Raw genomic sequence first — 15,977 nt, 5'->3', positions numbered from 1 at the left:
CACGGCCTTACTAATCTTGTGACCTGTCATCAGTTCCCCTCCCAACCTAGTCAGGATAATAACATTAAATTTTACAGGTGCACTAGTTAAATAAAGGCAAACTCTTACTGCAATAAATTAGGAACAAGTAAAGAAGGATGTTAAGATTAATGTTCACAGATTAATATAGGTGAGTCATCAATAAACCATTTACTAAGGCTTTACATTTCCACAAGACAATCCTCTTGAATTCCTTGGCTTCTAGCTTTAAAAAAAAAAAAATCTGCAGTCTTTCCCCATAGAAACAGAGCTGATGCTATTGAGCCCCTGGCAACAGCCTTCAAAAGTGGCTGTTCTATATTTAACTAGTTTGACCTATATGGAAGTGCTCATCTCTGTCAGCCTAAACTGTCCAGAATCACAGAAGAGATGTGCTTCTTTATTATATAACACACATTTACTCTGCATGGGGTCGTTAGCTGGGTATACCAAGCCATTTCTGGATATTAAGACCAAAAGAAGCATAACTGAAAAAGACTGCCTATGATTAATTTCTATCTAGAAATTCTTTGCCAACTCAGTTTTATCATTAGTTGTGTCATATTTAAACTGCTTGCACGTTTAAAAACAGTATCAAATTTTATTGCTCATACTTGTATATCTGGATTTTCTGATAAGAGCATTTTTGTATGTTTATTCTGAATTCAAATATTGTTTTCTATAACCTAACTATGTAGAGTTTTTGCTCATCTTTTCCCATTTATTATTAATCTTGTTGACTTGTACAATATATTTTTGCATTATAGATTTTAATCTTCAATATAAAATTCCAAAATTTTCAAAAAAATAAAATAAAAATAAAAACAGTATCAATGTTATCCCTGCAGCCATGTAAAAACTACCTAATGGAACACTTTATAAAATAATCATCCAGGTTCATTAGAGTTAATTTTAAGTTTCTTTTTGAGCAGCTCAAACTATTTACTTCTAAATATTAATTATCTTACTATTTTTAATTTTTGTGTTAGTCCTAGGGCTTACACTCAGTGTGCTGTCTCTGAGTTTTTTTGTTTTTTCTTAAGGCTAGCTCTTCCACTTGAGTCGTAGCTCTATTTCCAGCCTTTTGATGGTTAATTGGAGATAAAGAGTCTTACAGATTTTCCTCCCTATGCTGGCTCTGATCCTTGATCCTCAGATCTCAGCCTCCTGAGAAGCTAGAATTACAGATATGAGCCACTGGTACTCGGCAGTATCTCATGATTTTAAAGAAAATAAATTTTTAAAGAGCTAGGGACAGCACAGCACCCAGGACCAGAGTTCAAGCCTCACAACTGACTAAAAAAAAAAAAAAAAAAGAATGCCAGGCACTGGTGGCTCATGTCTGTAATCTTAGCTACTCAGGAGGCTGAGATCTGAGGATCACCTTTCAAAACCAGACTGGGCAGGAAAGTCCGAGAGACTCTGGCACTGTGGCTCAAGTGGTAGAGCGCTAGCCTTGAGCTGAAGAGCTGAGGGACAGCACAGTGCCCAGGCCCAGAGTTCAAGCCCCAAGACTGATTAAAAAAAAAGAGAGAGAAAAGAAATCTTGAAGTCCTGGGTTCCATTCCTCAGTAACACATAAAGAGAAAAAAGCAGGAAATAGCTCAAGTGGTAGAGTGCCAGCCTTGAGCAAAAGAAGCTCAGGGACAGTACCCAGGCCCTGAGCCCCAGGACTGGCAAAGAAAAAAAAAAGCAATTAATATAAAGCTGGAGACAATAAAATTAACTTTGAAACACTGAAATGAATATCATTATGCCACCATTCTTAGCTAGAATGCAGAAAAAAATCAATGAAGAACTATACTGACTTTCTAAAATATAGAATATCACAAATATTAAAAAGAACAATAGATTTTATTGACAAATGTAAGTACAACACAGAAACATTTGTTTTCAATCAAGTAATTTTCTTTCAGCCCCTTAAAATTAGCGTTCAATGGTCTTATTCCCATGATTTCTGTTGAGAAGACAGTTGCTAACCTTAAGACTAGGATCTGCTCAAACTACGGAGGGCAATCTTCTTTATTCAGCTTACCACTTCCAAAGTTAACTTTTATCCAGAAGCATCTCATACACACACCCAGAATGTGTGACTAAATGTTGGAACAAATGTGTATATGCCCTGTGGCCCAGGCAAGTTGACAAAAATACTAACAAAAAACTAACCGTCTGGTCTAATTTTTAATTTTTTTTCTTTTGCCTGTATTGGGATTTGAATTCAAGGCCTCAGGATGACTTAGCTTGCTTGCTATATTGGCACTTGAGCCTATTTTATTCTTTTCTTTATTGGCACTTGAGCCTATTTTATTCTTTTCTAAGACCAAAATCAAGATTTATTATTTTAGTTCAAACAATTCCATTCACAGTAAAACGGAGCTGCTTCAGTGTAAGGTAGCTTTCTGCACATGAAATATCATACAAGTGATAAAAAAATTTACTAAGTTATTCTTATATTCTTATTACCCTCCTTTGCTCCTCTTCAGCATCAGCAAAAAGTTTGCGAATGTTAGCCTCTGATTCTCCCACATATTTGTTAAGGATTTCTGGCCCATTGACTACTTTGGGCTCTCTTGCATTTAACATCTTGCCAATCTGCCGAGCCAAGAGAGTTTTACCACAACCTGGGGGTCCATACAACAGGATGCCTTTAACATGTTTACAACCTGAAAGGGAAAAGAAAACATATTTATAACTAGTTAAAATACAAGGAAGATATCTATAGGAAAATTTTCTTTCTTCTTCATATACACCTTAGGAAAAGCGCAGTGATGCTACTTTCATACATTAATATCCATTATACACAGAGAAGAATATATCATCCTGCCTCATTTTTTAAAAAAATGGAGAGAAAATCCCAAAACAATTTCTAATGTCAAAGAAAATAAGTTAGTAGTGCCAGGTGCCAGTGGTTCACACCTATAATCCTAGCTACTCAGGAGGCTGAGATCTGGTGACTGTGGTTCAAAGCCAATCAGAGCAGAAAAGTCCCCATGAGACTCTTATCTCCAATTAATCATCAGAAAATGTGAAGTGGCACTGTGGCTCAAAGTGGTAGAGCACTAGCCTTGAGCAAAAGAGCTGAGAGACAGTACCCTGGCCCTGAGTTCAAGCCCCAGACAGACAAAAACAAAAACAGAGTTGCTAGTTAGAAGAGTATATTTTCACTATTAAAAGAAATAGTGTGTGTGTGTGTGCGCGTGCGTGCGTGTGTGTGTGTATGTGTGTGTGTACCCCAGTCCTGTGGCTTGAACTCAGGATCCACATGATGTCATTTAGCTCTTTTGTTCAAGGCTGGCACTCTACCACTTGAGCCACAGCTTCACATTCAGCTTTTTGGTGGTTAGAGATAAGAGTCCATGGACTTTCTTGCTCAGGCTAGCTTTGAACTGTGATCCTCAGATCACAGCAAGGATTATAGGTGTGAGCCACCGGCACTTGGTTTACTTTTAACTCCAAAAATGTCTCTTTGCTCTTAAATATCTCTTAAATATTACTTATTTTCAGTATCCTTAAGGTCAGAGGAATTCTGTTTTGAAGCAAATCTAATTGAAATAAATTTATTATAATACAGTAGACTATAGAAATTATATTTTTCTTCATCATAGGGAACAGGTCTAAATACAAGCACTTGAAAAACAGGCAAACCATGCCTGTTTGAGCTGGATGAGTACAGAGGAATTCATAGGGTCCCAATGGATGGTAGCTTTGTGGACAAAGCTGAATGCCTTATCTACTTCAAAGGACTAATGGCAAGTGAGATACACATTTACTTCTTTAGAACAATCCAGGTGAAAACGAAGTTTCAGAAGCAGTATTTAATTATGTTCCAGACAAGCAATGCTAAATGCCTTAAAAGTGCCACTAATAATCCAATATAGTAAGACTGGACTGAGACTTCCCAGAGCTTTTCTAGCCAATGCTACATGAGAATCTATACCATTCTCTAAGATGAAGGTATGTGGCTTCTGTTTGCTCCTCTGGAGACCTTCATCTTCCTAGCAGCTTCAATTAAGATGCATGGTTCCTTTTTGATGAGTTTCTTCTTTATACTATACTGAAAAAAGCACTCTTAGAAATAATGGAGTATTAGATTTCATACTATGGATGCAAAAGGTCTCTGTAAATGCAATATATACAGTGTGTCCCCATAAAAAATAGTTTGCTATTATTTGGAATGAAAGCCTTAAAAACTGCATCTCAGTAAGACACCAGTGGCTCATGCCTGTAATCCTACTAAGGAGGCTTGAGATCTGAGGATCATGGTTCAAGCCAGCTCAGACAGAAGAGTCCACAACATTCTTATGTCCAATTAACTAGCAGAAAGCTGCAAATGGAGCTGCAGCTCAAGTGGTAGAGTGCCACCCTTGAGCAAAAAAGCTAAATGGCAGTGCCTATGCCCTGAGGTCTAGCCCTAGAACTAGCCCAAACAATAACTAAATGAACAAATGAATGAATAAAGGAGGAAGGGTAAGCAAATGCAGTTGTTATATTAAATACATTATGTTAAATATATCAGATATGTAATGTCCATTACATAAAAACTGAGCCATATAACTTGAGAATAGGAATGAGATGAGGGAAATGGGGAGATAGATGGAAGGGCTAACATTGGTCAAAATACATCGTATTTACAACCTGACTTTTTGAACTTTAACTTCTTTGTACAACTACTTAATACAAAGAGAAAAATGTTGAGTGCTTGTGGCTCATATCTGTAATCATAGCTACTCAGGAGGCTGAAATCTGAGGATTGTGGTTCAAAGCCAGTTCAGACAGAGAAGTCTGATTCTTATCTCCAACTATACTATTAATGCCAGAAGTGGAGGCGTAGCTCAAGTGGTACAGCACCAGCCACGAGTTAAATAAACAAACCCTAACATGTAAAATGTGCAAAGTTAAGGGCTGAATAATCAAACTGTTTGTTTCTTTTTTTCCAAAACTCAAAAGAATATGAGAGGGGAACTTTAGCAAAATTAGTTGGAATTCTTAATTTATAGGTGAAGGATTGAGTCCTAGACAAGCACCTGCACACATACCTGGTGCTTTGCTTGACCCTGGGGAATAAGGCAGGATTCAATTCTTCAATGGGAGAGTGCTTTCTTCTATTGCTGAACTAATTTTCACACCTAAAAAATCATCTGTAATGACTGAGACAGTGAATTTAGCAAAACAAACTGTATAGTATAAGTACTAGAACCTAAACTTTGTTAACTCTTGTTTTTCCTTTTTCTTTTTTTTTCCTTTGTCAGTTGTGGGGCTTGAACTGCCTGGGCACTGTTCCTTGGCAATTCAGCTCACGGTGAGTGCTCTACCTCTTGAGCCACAGTGCCACTTGTGGTTTTCTGGTGGTTTATTGGAAATAAGAGCCTCACAGACTTTCCTGTCCAGGCTGGCTTTGAACTGCAATCCTCAGATCTCAGCCTCCTGAGTAGCTAGGATTACAGGTGTGAGCCACTGGCGCCCAGTTGTAACTCTGGTTTTATAAATGGAAAAACTTAAGTTTAATGTGGTGTGAAAAAAATCACAAAATATTGCCAAAATAAATAAAAATGCATATTCTAGAATGTCTCACATGTCTCTTGAGATGACAGACTATATTTAATCTCACTCCAATAGGGAAGTCTTAGAAGCTTCATTCTGCATTAGTAGTCTAATTCTTCCAGGATCTCAAGTAAGTACATCAAAAATACACATTGACATGTAAAGATTTTTGAAATCCACTTCCACAAAGAAATCAGTTCCTTGAATAAGCAATAGAAATAGGACCTCATTATTACTATTATTATAGTCCTTTCTGACTTATTAAATAAGCACTGGTCTCTAATTTTAAATGAGTCATAAAAACTAATTCCATTCAACAAAAGTGTATTAAGCTCCTGTTTGGACTAGGTACTAAAGTAGATGGTAAGGATACAAACATGAAAAAAAAGACAGTCCTTACCTACAGGGAAATCCTGGCTTAGGAAAGACAGAAATAAAAATGTTATCTGTAATATAATATGACATATTAGAGATATGTATGAAATGTTTTTGGAATTTAGCCAAGACAGACTGATTCTGCCCAGATGATGGCAGAAAATTAGAGATGGACATGGGGGAAGAGATGATACTGACTAGCCCTGGATGAATATAAGGTTTAGGGTTGAGCAATGAAGAAGTGGCACCACAAACAGAGAAACTACCATGGTCAAAGGCAAACAGTATGGACATAGATGCCTGTTCTCCTAGTTCCTAGTAGTCATGAGTGACGGCTATGACAGGTTCCTAACTGTGGCAGGCTTTGACACCATGCTCACAAGTATTTCTTTTTCTATCCAAGACTGGGACTCCAACTTGGTACCTGATACTTTCACTCTACCAACTGAGCCATGCCTCCAACCCGTGCAAGTTTTTAGCTTGTTTTATAGGCAGTAAGGTAATGTATATAATATGTTAACACTTCTGGTAAAGTGGAGGAAAGATTGACTAACAAAGATGGCAGAGGATAGAAGGCTAGAGACTGTTCTTAATCTTTTCTGAAGACACTGACTCACTAGCTGACTCTGGATTTTTGCCAATTGAGCTTTCATAACCCTCCAAGTCCTCTGGGAATATCAGAACAAATGAGTTCAGAGGCATCCAGAGGACACCCTCCTCCACCACATGCCAGGCTTGCTCCTAAGGTCCTCTAGGATATTAAGCTTGGCTCTGGGGAGACTCTGATCTCTGGCTATTGGACTGTCTAACTGCTGCTCCTTTTTTCCCCTTAATGTCTTATAGGCCTCCTATGCAGGAGCATCAGTTCTAGGTTAGTGAATTAAATAGCAAAGGGAAGGCACAAACGAAACTTATGGAATTTATTTAAATATATTCTCTGTGCTCTCTTACTCTCACTCTTTCACTTTCTTTTGCTCATAATGGGGCTTGAAATCAGGGCCCCGTGCTTGTTAGGCAAGTGTCCTATAACTTGAGCCACTTTGCTTTAGTTATCTTCTTGTGAGGTCTTGCACTTTTGCCCAGGCTAATTTCAGAAAACAATCTTCCTATCTTTACCTTCCATTAGCTGGGATTTTGGCTGTGAACATTGCTATTTCTCATTTTCTTTCACATGGAATAGTCTAATGAACCTCCCCAGGGAGGTGTACAAATGCAAAAATTTGTACACAGTGCTGCGGAGATTGTGTGTATGTGTGTGTGTGCGCGCGCACGCACGTGCTTAAAGTTCTGGGCCTAGGAATGGTCTCTGAGCTTCTGTACTCAAGGCTATCTTCTACCAGAGCTCCACTTCCCACTTTTTGGCGGTTAATTGGAGACTTTCATAGACTTTCTTGCCCAGGCTGGTGTTGAACCACAATCCTCAGATCCCTGCCTCCTACATAGCTAGGATTATAGACATGAGCCACCAAAGCCCAGCCTGAGGAGATTCTTAAACTCCTTCAGGTCAACCCATGAAATCTAAACATGATACTAAATAATCAAGTAAGACAGTGGGAATAGAAAGAGGCAATAGTCATAGAAAACAGTAGGAAAAAAAAGGAAGATGTACAAAATATTCATCAGAACTGAGAGACTAAATGGAAATGAGAGAAGGAAGAAAGACCCAAAGATGACATGAATATATACAACTTGACACATGAATAAAATAATAATAACCACAGAGACACAAGAACATGGCAAAAGGAAGAAGAGCCAGCTTAGAGAAAAAGAAAAAAGATCAGGCTGGGAAGATGGCTCAGTGGTAGAGTGCTTGCCTTGCATGCATGAGTCCCTGGGTTTGATTCCTCAGCACTACATAAGCAGAAAAAGCTGGAAGTGGCACTGTGGCTCAAGTGGTAGAGCACTAGCCTGGGGCTAAAGAGCTGAGGGACAGTACCCAAGCCCAGAGTTCAGACCCCAAAACCAGCAAAAAAGAAAAAGATCAAAACTACTTGTTCAATATTCTTTAATGACTGCTCTACACACACACACACATACACCAAAAAACCTACAGACAGATTCATTTACTTGACAAGTTTTACTATGCTGCCCAGGCTCATCTCAAACTCCTGGATTCATGTGATCCTTCCATCTTTGCTTCACAAGTAGTAGCAACTACAGGTGTGTACCACTGTACTCAACTCACAAAATATTTAAGCAGACTACAGAGACACAGGCTGAATGCACAAAAGATGAGGGGTCTGGAAAGAAGTCTGATTTAAAAATTTGGAAGTTCATGTTGGTCTATGTAATGGGCCTTAGACCAAGATTCAAATATTTTAAGAAGGTGTCTTCCTACTACTTAGAAGGAAACTAAGTGCTACAGGCAGTTCCAAGGATCACACTTTCAGAAACTCTGGCAATACAGAGGGGTGATTCAGGAAGACAGTTTGTCAGAAGGCCTCTCTTTCTAAAACCAGGGGGAAGAAGAAAGCTGAGAGTAGGCTTCTTAGATTTTGGTGACTATAGGAAGCAGAGTAAGCAAGTCTTACAAAAAAAACAAGGGATGAAGAGGGGATTTGGGGCTACATAGTAGTGGTTTAGAAAGAGCACAGAGCATCAGGGAAATATGCCTGAGCTGATGGATGCCATTATGTAAATGAATTCAGCATAAGAGATTCAGGTCACAGAGGGACCACTCACTGCTATAATTATATAAGCAAGTCACAACGGTAGGTAGAGTACAAATTTCACATAAGCTAACATATTGACTTCTTTTAACTATCTCTTCAAAACTGAGTCTTACAGATTAGCAACATGACATCAATAATTGGATTTAATTAATATAATTTGAAGTCAACATATTTAGATTCCAGTCTGTTAACTAATCTTTCAATCAAAGTTAAGATTAAAAAAAAAAAAAACCTATCACATGGCCATGCACTGATGGCTCATGCCTGTAATCCTAACTATTCAGGAGGCTGAGATCTGAGGATCACAGTTCGAAGCCAGCCCAGGCAGGAAAGTTGGTGAGTCTCTTATCTCCAATTAACCATCAGAAAACCAGAAGCAGTAGAGTGCCAGCCTTGAGCAAAAGAGCTCAGTGATATAGAACCTAGGCCCTGAATTCAAGCCCCACAACTGACAAAAAAAACATAAACCAATCAACTATCACAAATCTCTTCTAGACATTTGGGTTTTTATTTTTATCCTGTACAGTTTGAAGCTTTGTTTTGGTGTGTGTGTGTGTGTCTGTATGTGTCCATATATGTGCATGCACCTATATGAGGGCTTGAACTCAGGGCCTGGACACTGTCTTTTAGCTTTTTCACTCAAAATTGGTACTCTAACACTTGAGCCACAGCTCCACTTCCAGCTTTTTGGTAGTTAATTGAAGATAAGAACTCACAGACTTTTTAAAGTTATGAGCCTGTAACCAGTGCCCTGCTTAAGCTTTAATTTTTTTTTTTTTTGGTCCGGTCGTGGGGCCTGAACTCTGGGCCTAGGCACTGTCCCTCAGCTCTTCAGCTCAAGGCTAGCGCTCTACCACTTGAGCCACAGTGCCACTTCCGGCTTTTTGCTTATGTGGTGCTGAGGAATCGAACCCAGGGCCTCAGGCATGCAAGGCAAGCACTCTACCACTGAGCTACCTTCCCAGCCCTTAAGCTTTAATTTTTGTGCCTGAGTTACTTCTCCCCTTTCTCTATAACTTACCCATGTAAGAACTGTTGTGGGCTGCTATGTATAACTGAATATAGTTCCAAAGCCTTGGTTTTCATTTCCAGTATACAAGTACTTAACTACTAGTTTCATTAACTGTTCCTGTTAATCATCTTCTGAAAAATATCTATACTGTGGGGAATGAAGGTGCAGCTCAGTGGTAGCGTCCATTTGCAAGGCCCTGGTTTTGAAACACAGCACTGCAAATGCAAAAACTACTACTATTTTTTTTAATGAGCAAAACTTATCAACAATTCTTTAATATAGCAATAATTCTTTAGTATACCAAAATGGTTAAAAGCATTAGATTTACATATATGGTTTTAGAATTTAAGTTGGCATGATGCAGGGGTTGGGGGTGTTAGAGATTGAACTCTACCATTGCACTATAACCCCAGTATTCTCATTACAGTGAAATATAGAAGTAAATGAAGTTCTAGGAGAACATAGTCTCCCTCATTCAGCAAATGATATAGGCCATGATGGTAGATAAGGGCATTCTCCTCTGACTACTCTGTTTTCTCAGTGAAACAGCTATTCCAGATAACTAGCTACTCTAGATGGAAGATGGAAAGAGCTGTGACATGAGATAGTAGAAAGAACTAGCTCCCTCAGAGAACAGGACAGTACATAGGGAAAAACAGAAAGATCGCAGGAAATGCCAATTCTAAGAAATACTGAGGGTCCACTTGAGATATGGCACATAAATTTAAAGTGAGATCAGACATCATAGTTTTATGTTTTCTAATTCCATATTTAATAACCAGACTACTAGCCGGGGTGAGAAATCAGAATAGGCAGCAGGGTGAGAAACACTATGTATACAGTAGATAAATGTGACAGACCTTGAATTCTAAGCTGGGTAAAGAAGAGTGGATTGAAAAACTGAAAGTTTGAGTGGGATTCCAACTACTGGAGAAAAGCTAAAAGAAAGGAAAAATGCTAAGTAGGTAGCTACCAAGCAGAAAGCTTAACTTTGAGATCCCCAAAGTGGTATGGTTATTAATAATGGCAAAGTTGTGGGTATAACCATTAAGTGAGTGGCTGAGATGGAATGAAGGAAAAGGTTAATAGACATAAGAAGGTAAAAGTCTGCGAGTAAAGATCATTGAACAAATTAATAAGGATGTTAAAGTTTCCAGTAACCCACAGATAAAGGAGACATGGTAAAGCTGCACTTGGGAGGAGCAGGTGACCCAGGCAGCCTTTACCCAACTTCCTATTCATCCCTTTTGCTGCTCTGCCTATAGTTGCTCTCATTTTGTTATCAATATGCTAGTAGAAATGAAAGATGTTAATGTTGGCTAATATTTCATTATGTAATAGCTATTAATGGTGGTATGAATAATAAGAATGTCAAAGAAATGAACAGAATGATAATACCGTTCTTTACTAAGGACATAAGTGAATGAGACAATGGAAACTTACTATGAGAGTGTTTTCTGGCTGGGCGATGCTGGCTCACACTTGTAATGCTAACTACTCAGGAAGCTGAGATCTGAGGATCCCAATTCAAAGCCAGCATGGGCAGAAAAGTCCACGAGACCCTTATCTCCAATTAACCACAAGGAATGGAAGTGGAACTGTGGCTCAAGGTGGTACAGTGCTAGTCTTGAGCAAAACACCTCAGAGACATTGTTCACAATGACAAGCATGTCCAGCCCCATCGATGACAATGATACACAAAAGTATTTATGAGCCAGGCACCTGTGGCTCATGCCTATTACCCTAGCTACTTAGGCTGAGATCTGTTGATCACAGTCCAAAGCCAGTCTGGGTAGAATATTTGAAAGACTTATCTCTAATTAACTGAAGTGGAGGTGTGGTGCAAGTGAGAGAGCACCAGCCTTGAATGAAAAAGTTAAGCAAGTGCTGGAGACCACAACAACAACAACAAAAATTATGTAATCTAGTAACTTACAATTTCTTTCCTTGAATGGTTTAGTTTAAAATTTATATATATATATACATATATATATATATATATATATAAAACCTTATCTCCGTAACACAAAGATTAAACAGTAATGTTTACTGTTCATAACCTTAAAATATCATTATAAAATATAGTGGGCACTAGTGGCTCATGCCTGTAATCCTAGCTACTCAGGAGGCTAAGATCTGAGGATCAAGATTCAAAGCAGCCCAAGCAGGAAAGTCTGTGAGACTCTTATCTCCAAAAAAAAACCACTTACAAAACCGGAAGTAGCACTGTGGCTCAAGTGGTAGAGCTCTAGCCTTGAACTAAAGAGTTGAGGGACATAGCCCAGGTCCACAGTTCAAGCCCCATGACAGATCAAAAAATAACAATAAAAATAAAAATCTAATTATAAAATATGAAAGATTTTTATTTTCTAAACTCTTATGAAGCAATAGATTTCTCTCTCTTTTTTTTGTTATTGTTATTGTTGGTTGTAGGGCTTGAACTCAGGGCCTGGGCACTGTCCCTGAGCTCTTTTTGGTCAAGCCTAGTGCTCTATCACTATTAGCCACAGTGCCACTTCCTGTTTCCTGGGGGTTAATTGGAAATAAGAGTCTCACAGATTTTCCTACTTAGGCTGGCTTTGAACGATGATCCTCAGGTCTCATCCTCCTGAGTAGCTAGGATTACAGGTGTGAGCCACTGGTGCCTAGCTGAAGAAATGAATTTCTTTTGTTTTCCCTAGATGTCATCAGAAGCCAGCTGCAATCAGCTGTCAGTCAGCCTTTAGGTATTCAATAGAGGAAGAAACAAACACTAATTATACACCAAAGTAAACAGAATGACAGTAGTTCATTATGATTATTAGAAGTGATCACTGTCAGAACGTTAAGATAGGAGTGCTTAATTCATTTCAACATGATACACACACACACACACACACACACACACACACACACACAAAAGGGGAAGGGGTAAAGAGCTTTTAAAATGATTAGTGATGTTTAAAGGGGAAACCCAAATGGCTTCCAGCTCAAATGCAGACAGATTAAGTTTGCCAGAGAGGGAGGCTATTAAAGAACTAGTGGCAAGTTAGAACACAGTCACAAATTTTGGGAGCTTCTCTATGCAGTTGTGCAAATCCGATTTGAATTCTTAACTTAAAGGTATATGCACTTGGAGACAATACAATCATAATTAATATTTGATCTTTTGATTCAAAGTTTTTATAATGTCAACTTCTCTCTGGTTCTTTAAAAAAGTTTAACTGGAACAAGAATCAATAGTATTCTTTTTTAGTTCTACTTGACTTGCCATTTTAGTAGAACAGTGTAATTATTTACTATAAGAAACAGTTTTATCTTTTTCAGACACGCAATGAAGACTTCTGTCAACTCATAATATAAGAGGGACTTTTGTTTGTATGGATCAGCATCTAAAATAAGTTAACCCTCAGCCAGGTGTGGTGGTGCATGTCTATAATCCCAGCACTTAGGCTGAAGCAAGATGATCGCAAGAGGCCAGCCTATGCTACATAGCAAGCTGGAGATCAAGTGAGCTACATAATGAAACTCTGTAAAAAAAAGGAAAGTAACTAAATAACAACAAAATAAAACAGGTGTTGTCCTCTATATTTGCTTATCAATGCACTCTTTACTTTAAGAAAAGGGCACCGTAGTTCATCCCTGTAATCCTAGCTAGTGAGGAAGCAGAGTAGCTGGAGGATTGTGGTTTATAGGTGGCCTTAAAGTCTTAAAGACTTCATCTCCAATTAACTAGCAATAAAGCAGAGGTAGATCCATAGCACAAATGGCAGAGTCCAGCCATGAACAAGCAAGCCAAGTTAAGAGTGCAAGGCCCTGAGTTCAAACTCCTGTACCAACAGAAAAGGTAGCATTTAAGATAAGACCACTTCTCCTGAGTCCATTTGGATAGTCAGGTCTTTGATCAGATCCATTCTGTGGACATCATTCTGTCTAGTAGAGGCTTGCTGCTGCCTCACCAACTTTAAAATGCCAAAAGCACTTTGAATTCTGCTATGATAAAAAGTGAAAAGCACCTATGCTGTGAGCGCCAAGCAGCTGTACAAAATGTCTACCACATGACTAGTCTATATCAAAATTAGTCAGCCAAGATTTAAATAGATCTTCTCATTAGATAGTCTATAACTAAGGATGGGATATGTGGAGCAACGCTCCTAACTAATCTGACACCCCCCTCCTTCTTACACTCCCTCACAGGGTGTTGCCTGGTATTTCATGAATTCTTCATGACAAAGATCATGCTGCTTCTTAGCAGGTCCTACCTTGTGCCTTCTGGCAGCAGGAATCCTTATTGATTTCAGAGGTACAAAGTTTTTTCTTTCTTATTTATTGATTTCAGAAGTTTTGGCAGTCTTTCCTTTCTTCATTGTTCTCTATCCCTTAGCTTTAAATTCTTGACTTGCTGTTCTATGGGACCTCTGTCTTCTCTAGCAGATAACTTATGCTTTCTTTTTCTTTGGCTGGAAATTTTACTCTCAAATAGTTCATGTTTTGCTGTTCCCCAGAGATCAGCTCCTTAATCCGGGTGTGGTGGCTCACACCTGTAATGGTAGCACTAGGGAGGAAGAGTCAAGGAGACAGGGAGTTCCAGGCCAGTCTAGGTGACATAGTGAGAGCCAGTCTCAACCAAACAAACAGATCATTTCCTTAATACTATCTAACTCCAATCACCTCTTTAGTCCAATTCTTTAAGACTTACAGAGCTGTTGTCAAACATTAATGTATACCAATGTCTACAAGAACTTGTTAAAATGCAGATTTCTTGACAGTACTCCTAGAAATTTGAATTTATTAATTCTATAGTGAACCACGCATATGCCTGTACTCCACTTACTTTGGAATCAAAGGCAGGAAGATTGTGAGTTTGATGCCAGCCTTGGCAAAAGTAGTGTGAACTTATCTCAAACATAAAATACAAACAAAAAGGACTGGAGACGTGGCTGCAGTGGTTAAAACAAACAAACAAAAGTACATGAATGACAAGGCTCTAGGTTCAATCCCCAGTCCAAAAAATAAAAAGTCTGCTGCAGGAGCTGAGGAAACTGGCTGTTTAACAAGTATGTGAGTCTAAAATGAAGGTGAGATATTACAAGTGGAGTTACAACTGATAAACTGATACTATGTTCACTTGGTTGTTATTTTATTTAATATATATGTATTGTATATTTGTGTATATGTGATTTATAGCCTCATTTAAATAATAAAATGATAAAGATGCATTTAATTATTCCTTAACAAGTTGTGGTTGAAGAAGAGTAAAGAGCTATTCTAATGAGATAAAAGTTATCAAGAATAAACATAAGTTTCTGTAGTTGAGTGAAGCTGAGGAAGAAAAGCTTTGTGAGAGATGACCTCAAGTTCTACTCCACAGTAAACTCAGTGAGTTGAGATGGAATTAGGATGTCAGATTATGTTAATGCAATTTCAGCCAGCACTGAAAGAAGACTGATGTGAGCAAAGAATGATGAGTGCTAGTCATTACAACAGTAACCGACTTGCTTCACCGAGCCTGAATTTCACAACTTTAACACCTGACTATAAATAGATGCCAAAGTTCAGTGAAATGAATAAGATGGTGAAGGACTGAGGAACAAGCCTCAAAAGCAATGCCTGGAAGAACCAACCAGGCTGGGAAAGGCAGCTAAGAGTAAGAATGAATCTGAAGAGAACTGAGATCTGGATAGAATTTCTTTCTTCATATAGGAGTAGCATCATTCTTGTTCTGAGTAGTTTCAGAGAAAGAACCAGAGAATGTAACAAAAATGATAAGGATATGTATATCACCTAACAAAGGAAGATTCGACTTGTCCAAAACTGGAATGCCGCCTTAGGAGAAAGTGAGTTTTCTGTCATTAGAGGAATGCAAGTTTAGCCTAAGGAACTTGGCAGAAGTCACTCAGCAGAAAGGGAAAGAACAGTCAAACAAAAGGCAGGTGTGTGAACCAGATCATTCTTAAGATCCTTTGCAATGCTGAGCTTATTTTTTGATGGAACCAGATAGTTGGCAGAGTGAGATTTGAAATAAGTATTCTAGGATGAGAAGGAATGAAGAGATTGAAGAATAAGAAGAGAATAAAGAAATGCTGCTTTCCCTTATTTGCAATAACTAGTATATGTCTAGGACAAGCAGAAAAGGTCAAAAGCTATGTACAAATGAACATATAAGATGATGCTAAGAGAAATGAACCCCAAGACAGGGACACAAGAGGTTTGATCTTTCTTGCTGTTGTTTTTAATGTACTTATAATGCACTATGTGATTATTTTTGTTTCTTTTGTATGTTCTTCCCCCTTGGTATAACCCTTGTTTTCACCATATTTGGTTCCAGTGCCCTGCATCTTGTATATATTTTTGGATATATTTGTATATATTTCTTGTAT

General features: G+C 38.4%; 1 protein-coding gene across 1 annotated transcript in view; it reads right to left on the bottom strand.

Annotated features, from left to right (window-relative positions):
• The window catches only part of Nsf (N-ethylmaleimide-sensitive factor), a 149,410-nt gene that overhangs the window by 69,174 nt on the left and 64,259 nt on the right, over positions 1–15,977 (bottom strand). Inside the window, exon 9 of the mRNA XM_013033300.1 lies at positions 2,482–2,681. Coding sequence (XP_012888754.1) covers positions 2,482–2,681 — 200 coding nt within the window. The remainder of the gene's footprint in view (positions 1–2,481; positions 2,682–15,977) is intronic.

Source organism: Dipodomys ordii, unplaced genomic scaffold (genome assembly GCF_000151885.1).
Source record: "Dipodomys ordii isolate 6190 unplaced genomic scaffold, Dord_2.0 Scaffold165, whole genome shotgun sequence".
Classification (NCBI taxonomy): Eukaryota; Metazoa; Chordata; class Mammalia; order Rodentia; family Heteromyidae; genus Dipodomys; species Dipodomys ordii.
This window is presented reverse-complemented; position numbering and strand designations above follow the sequence as displayed.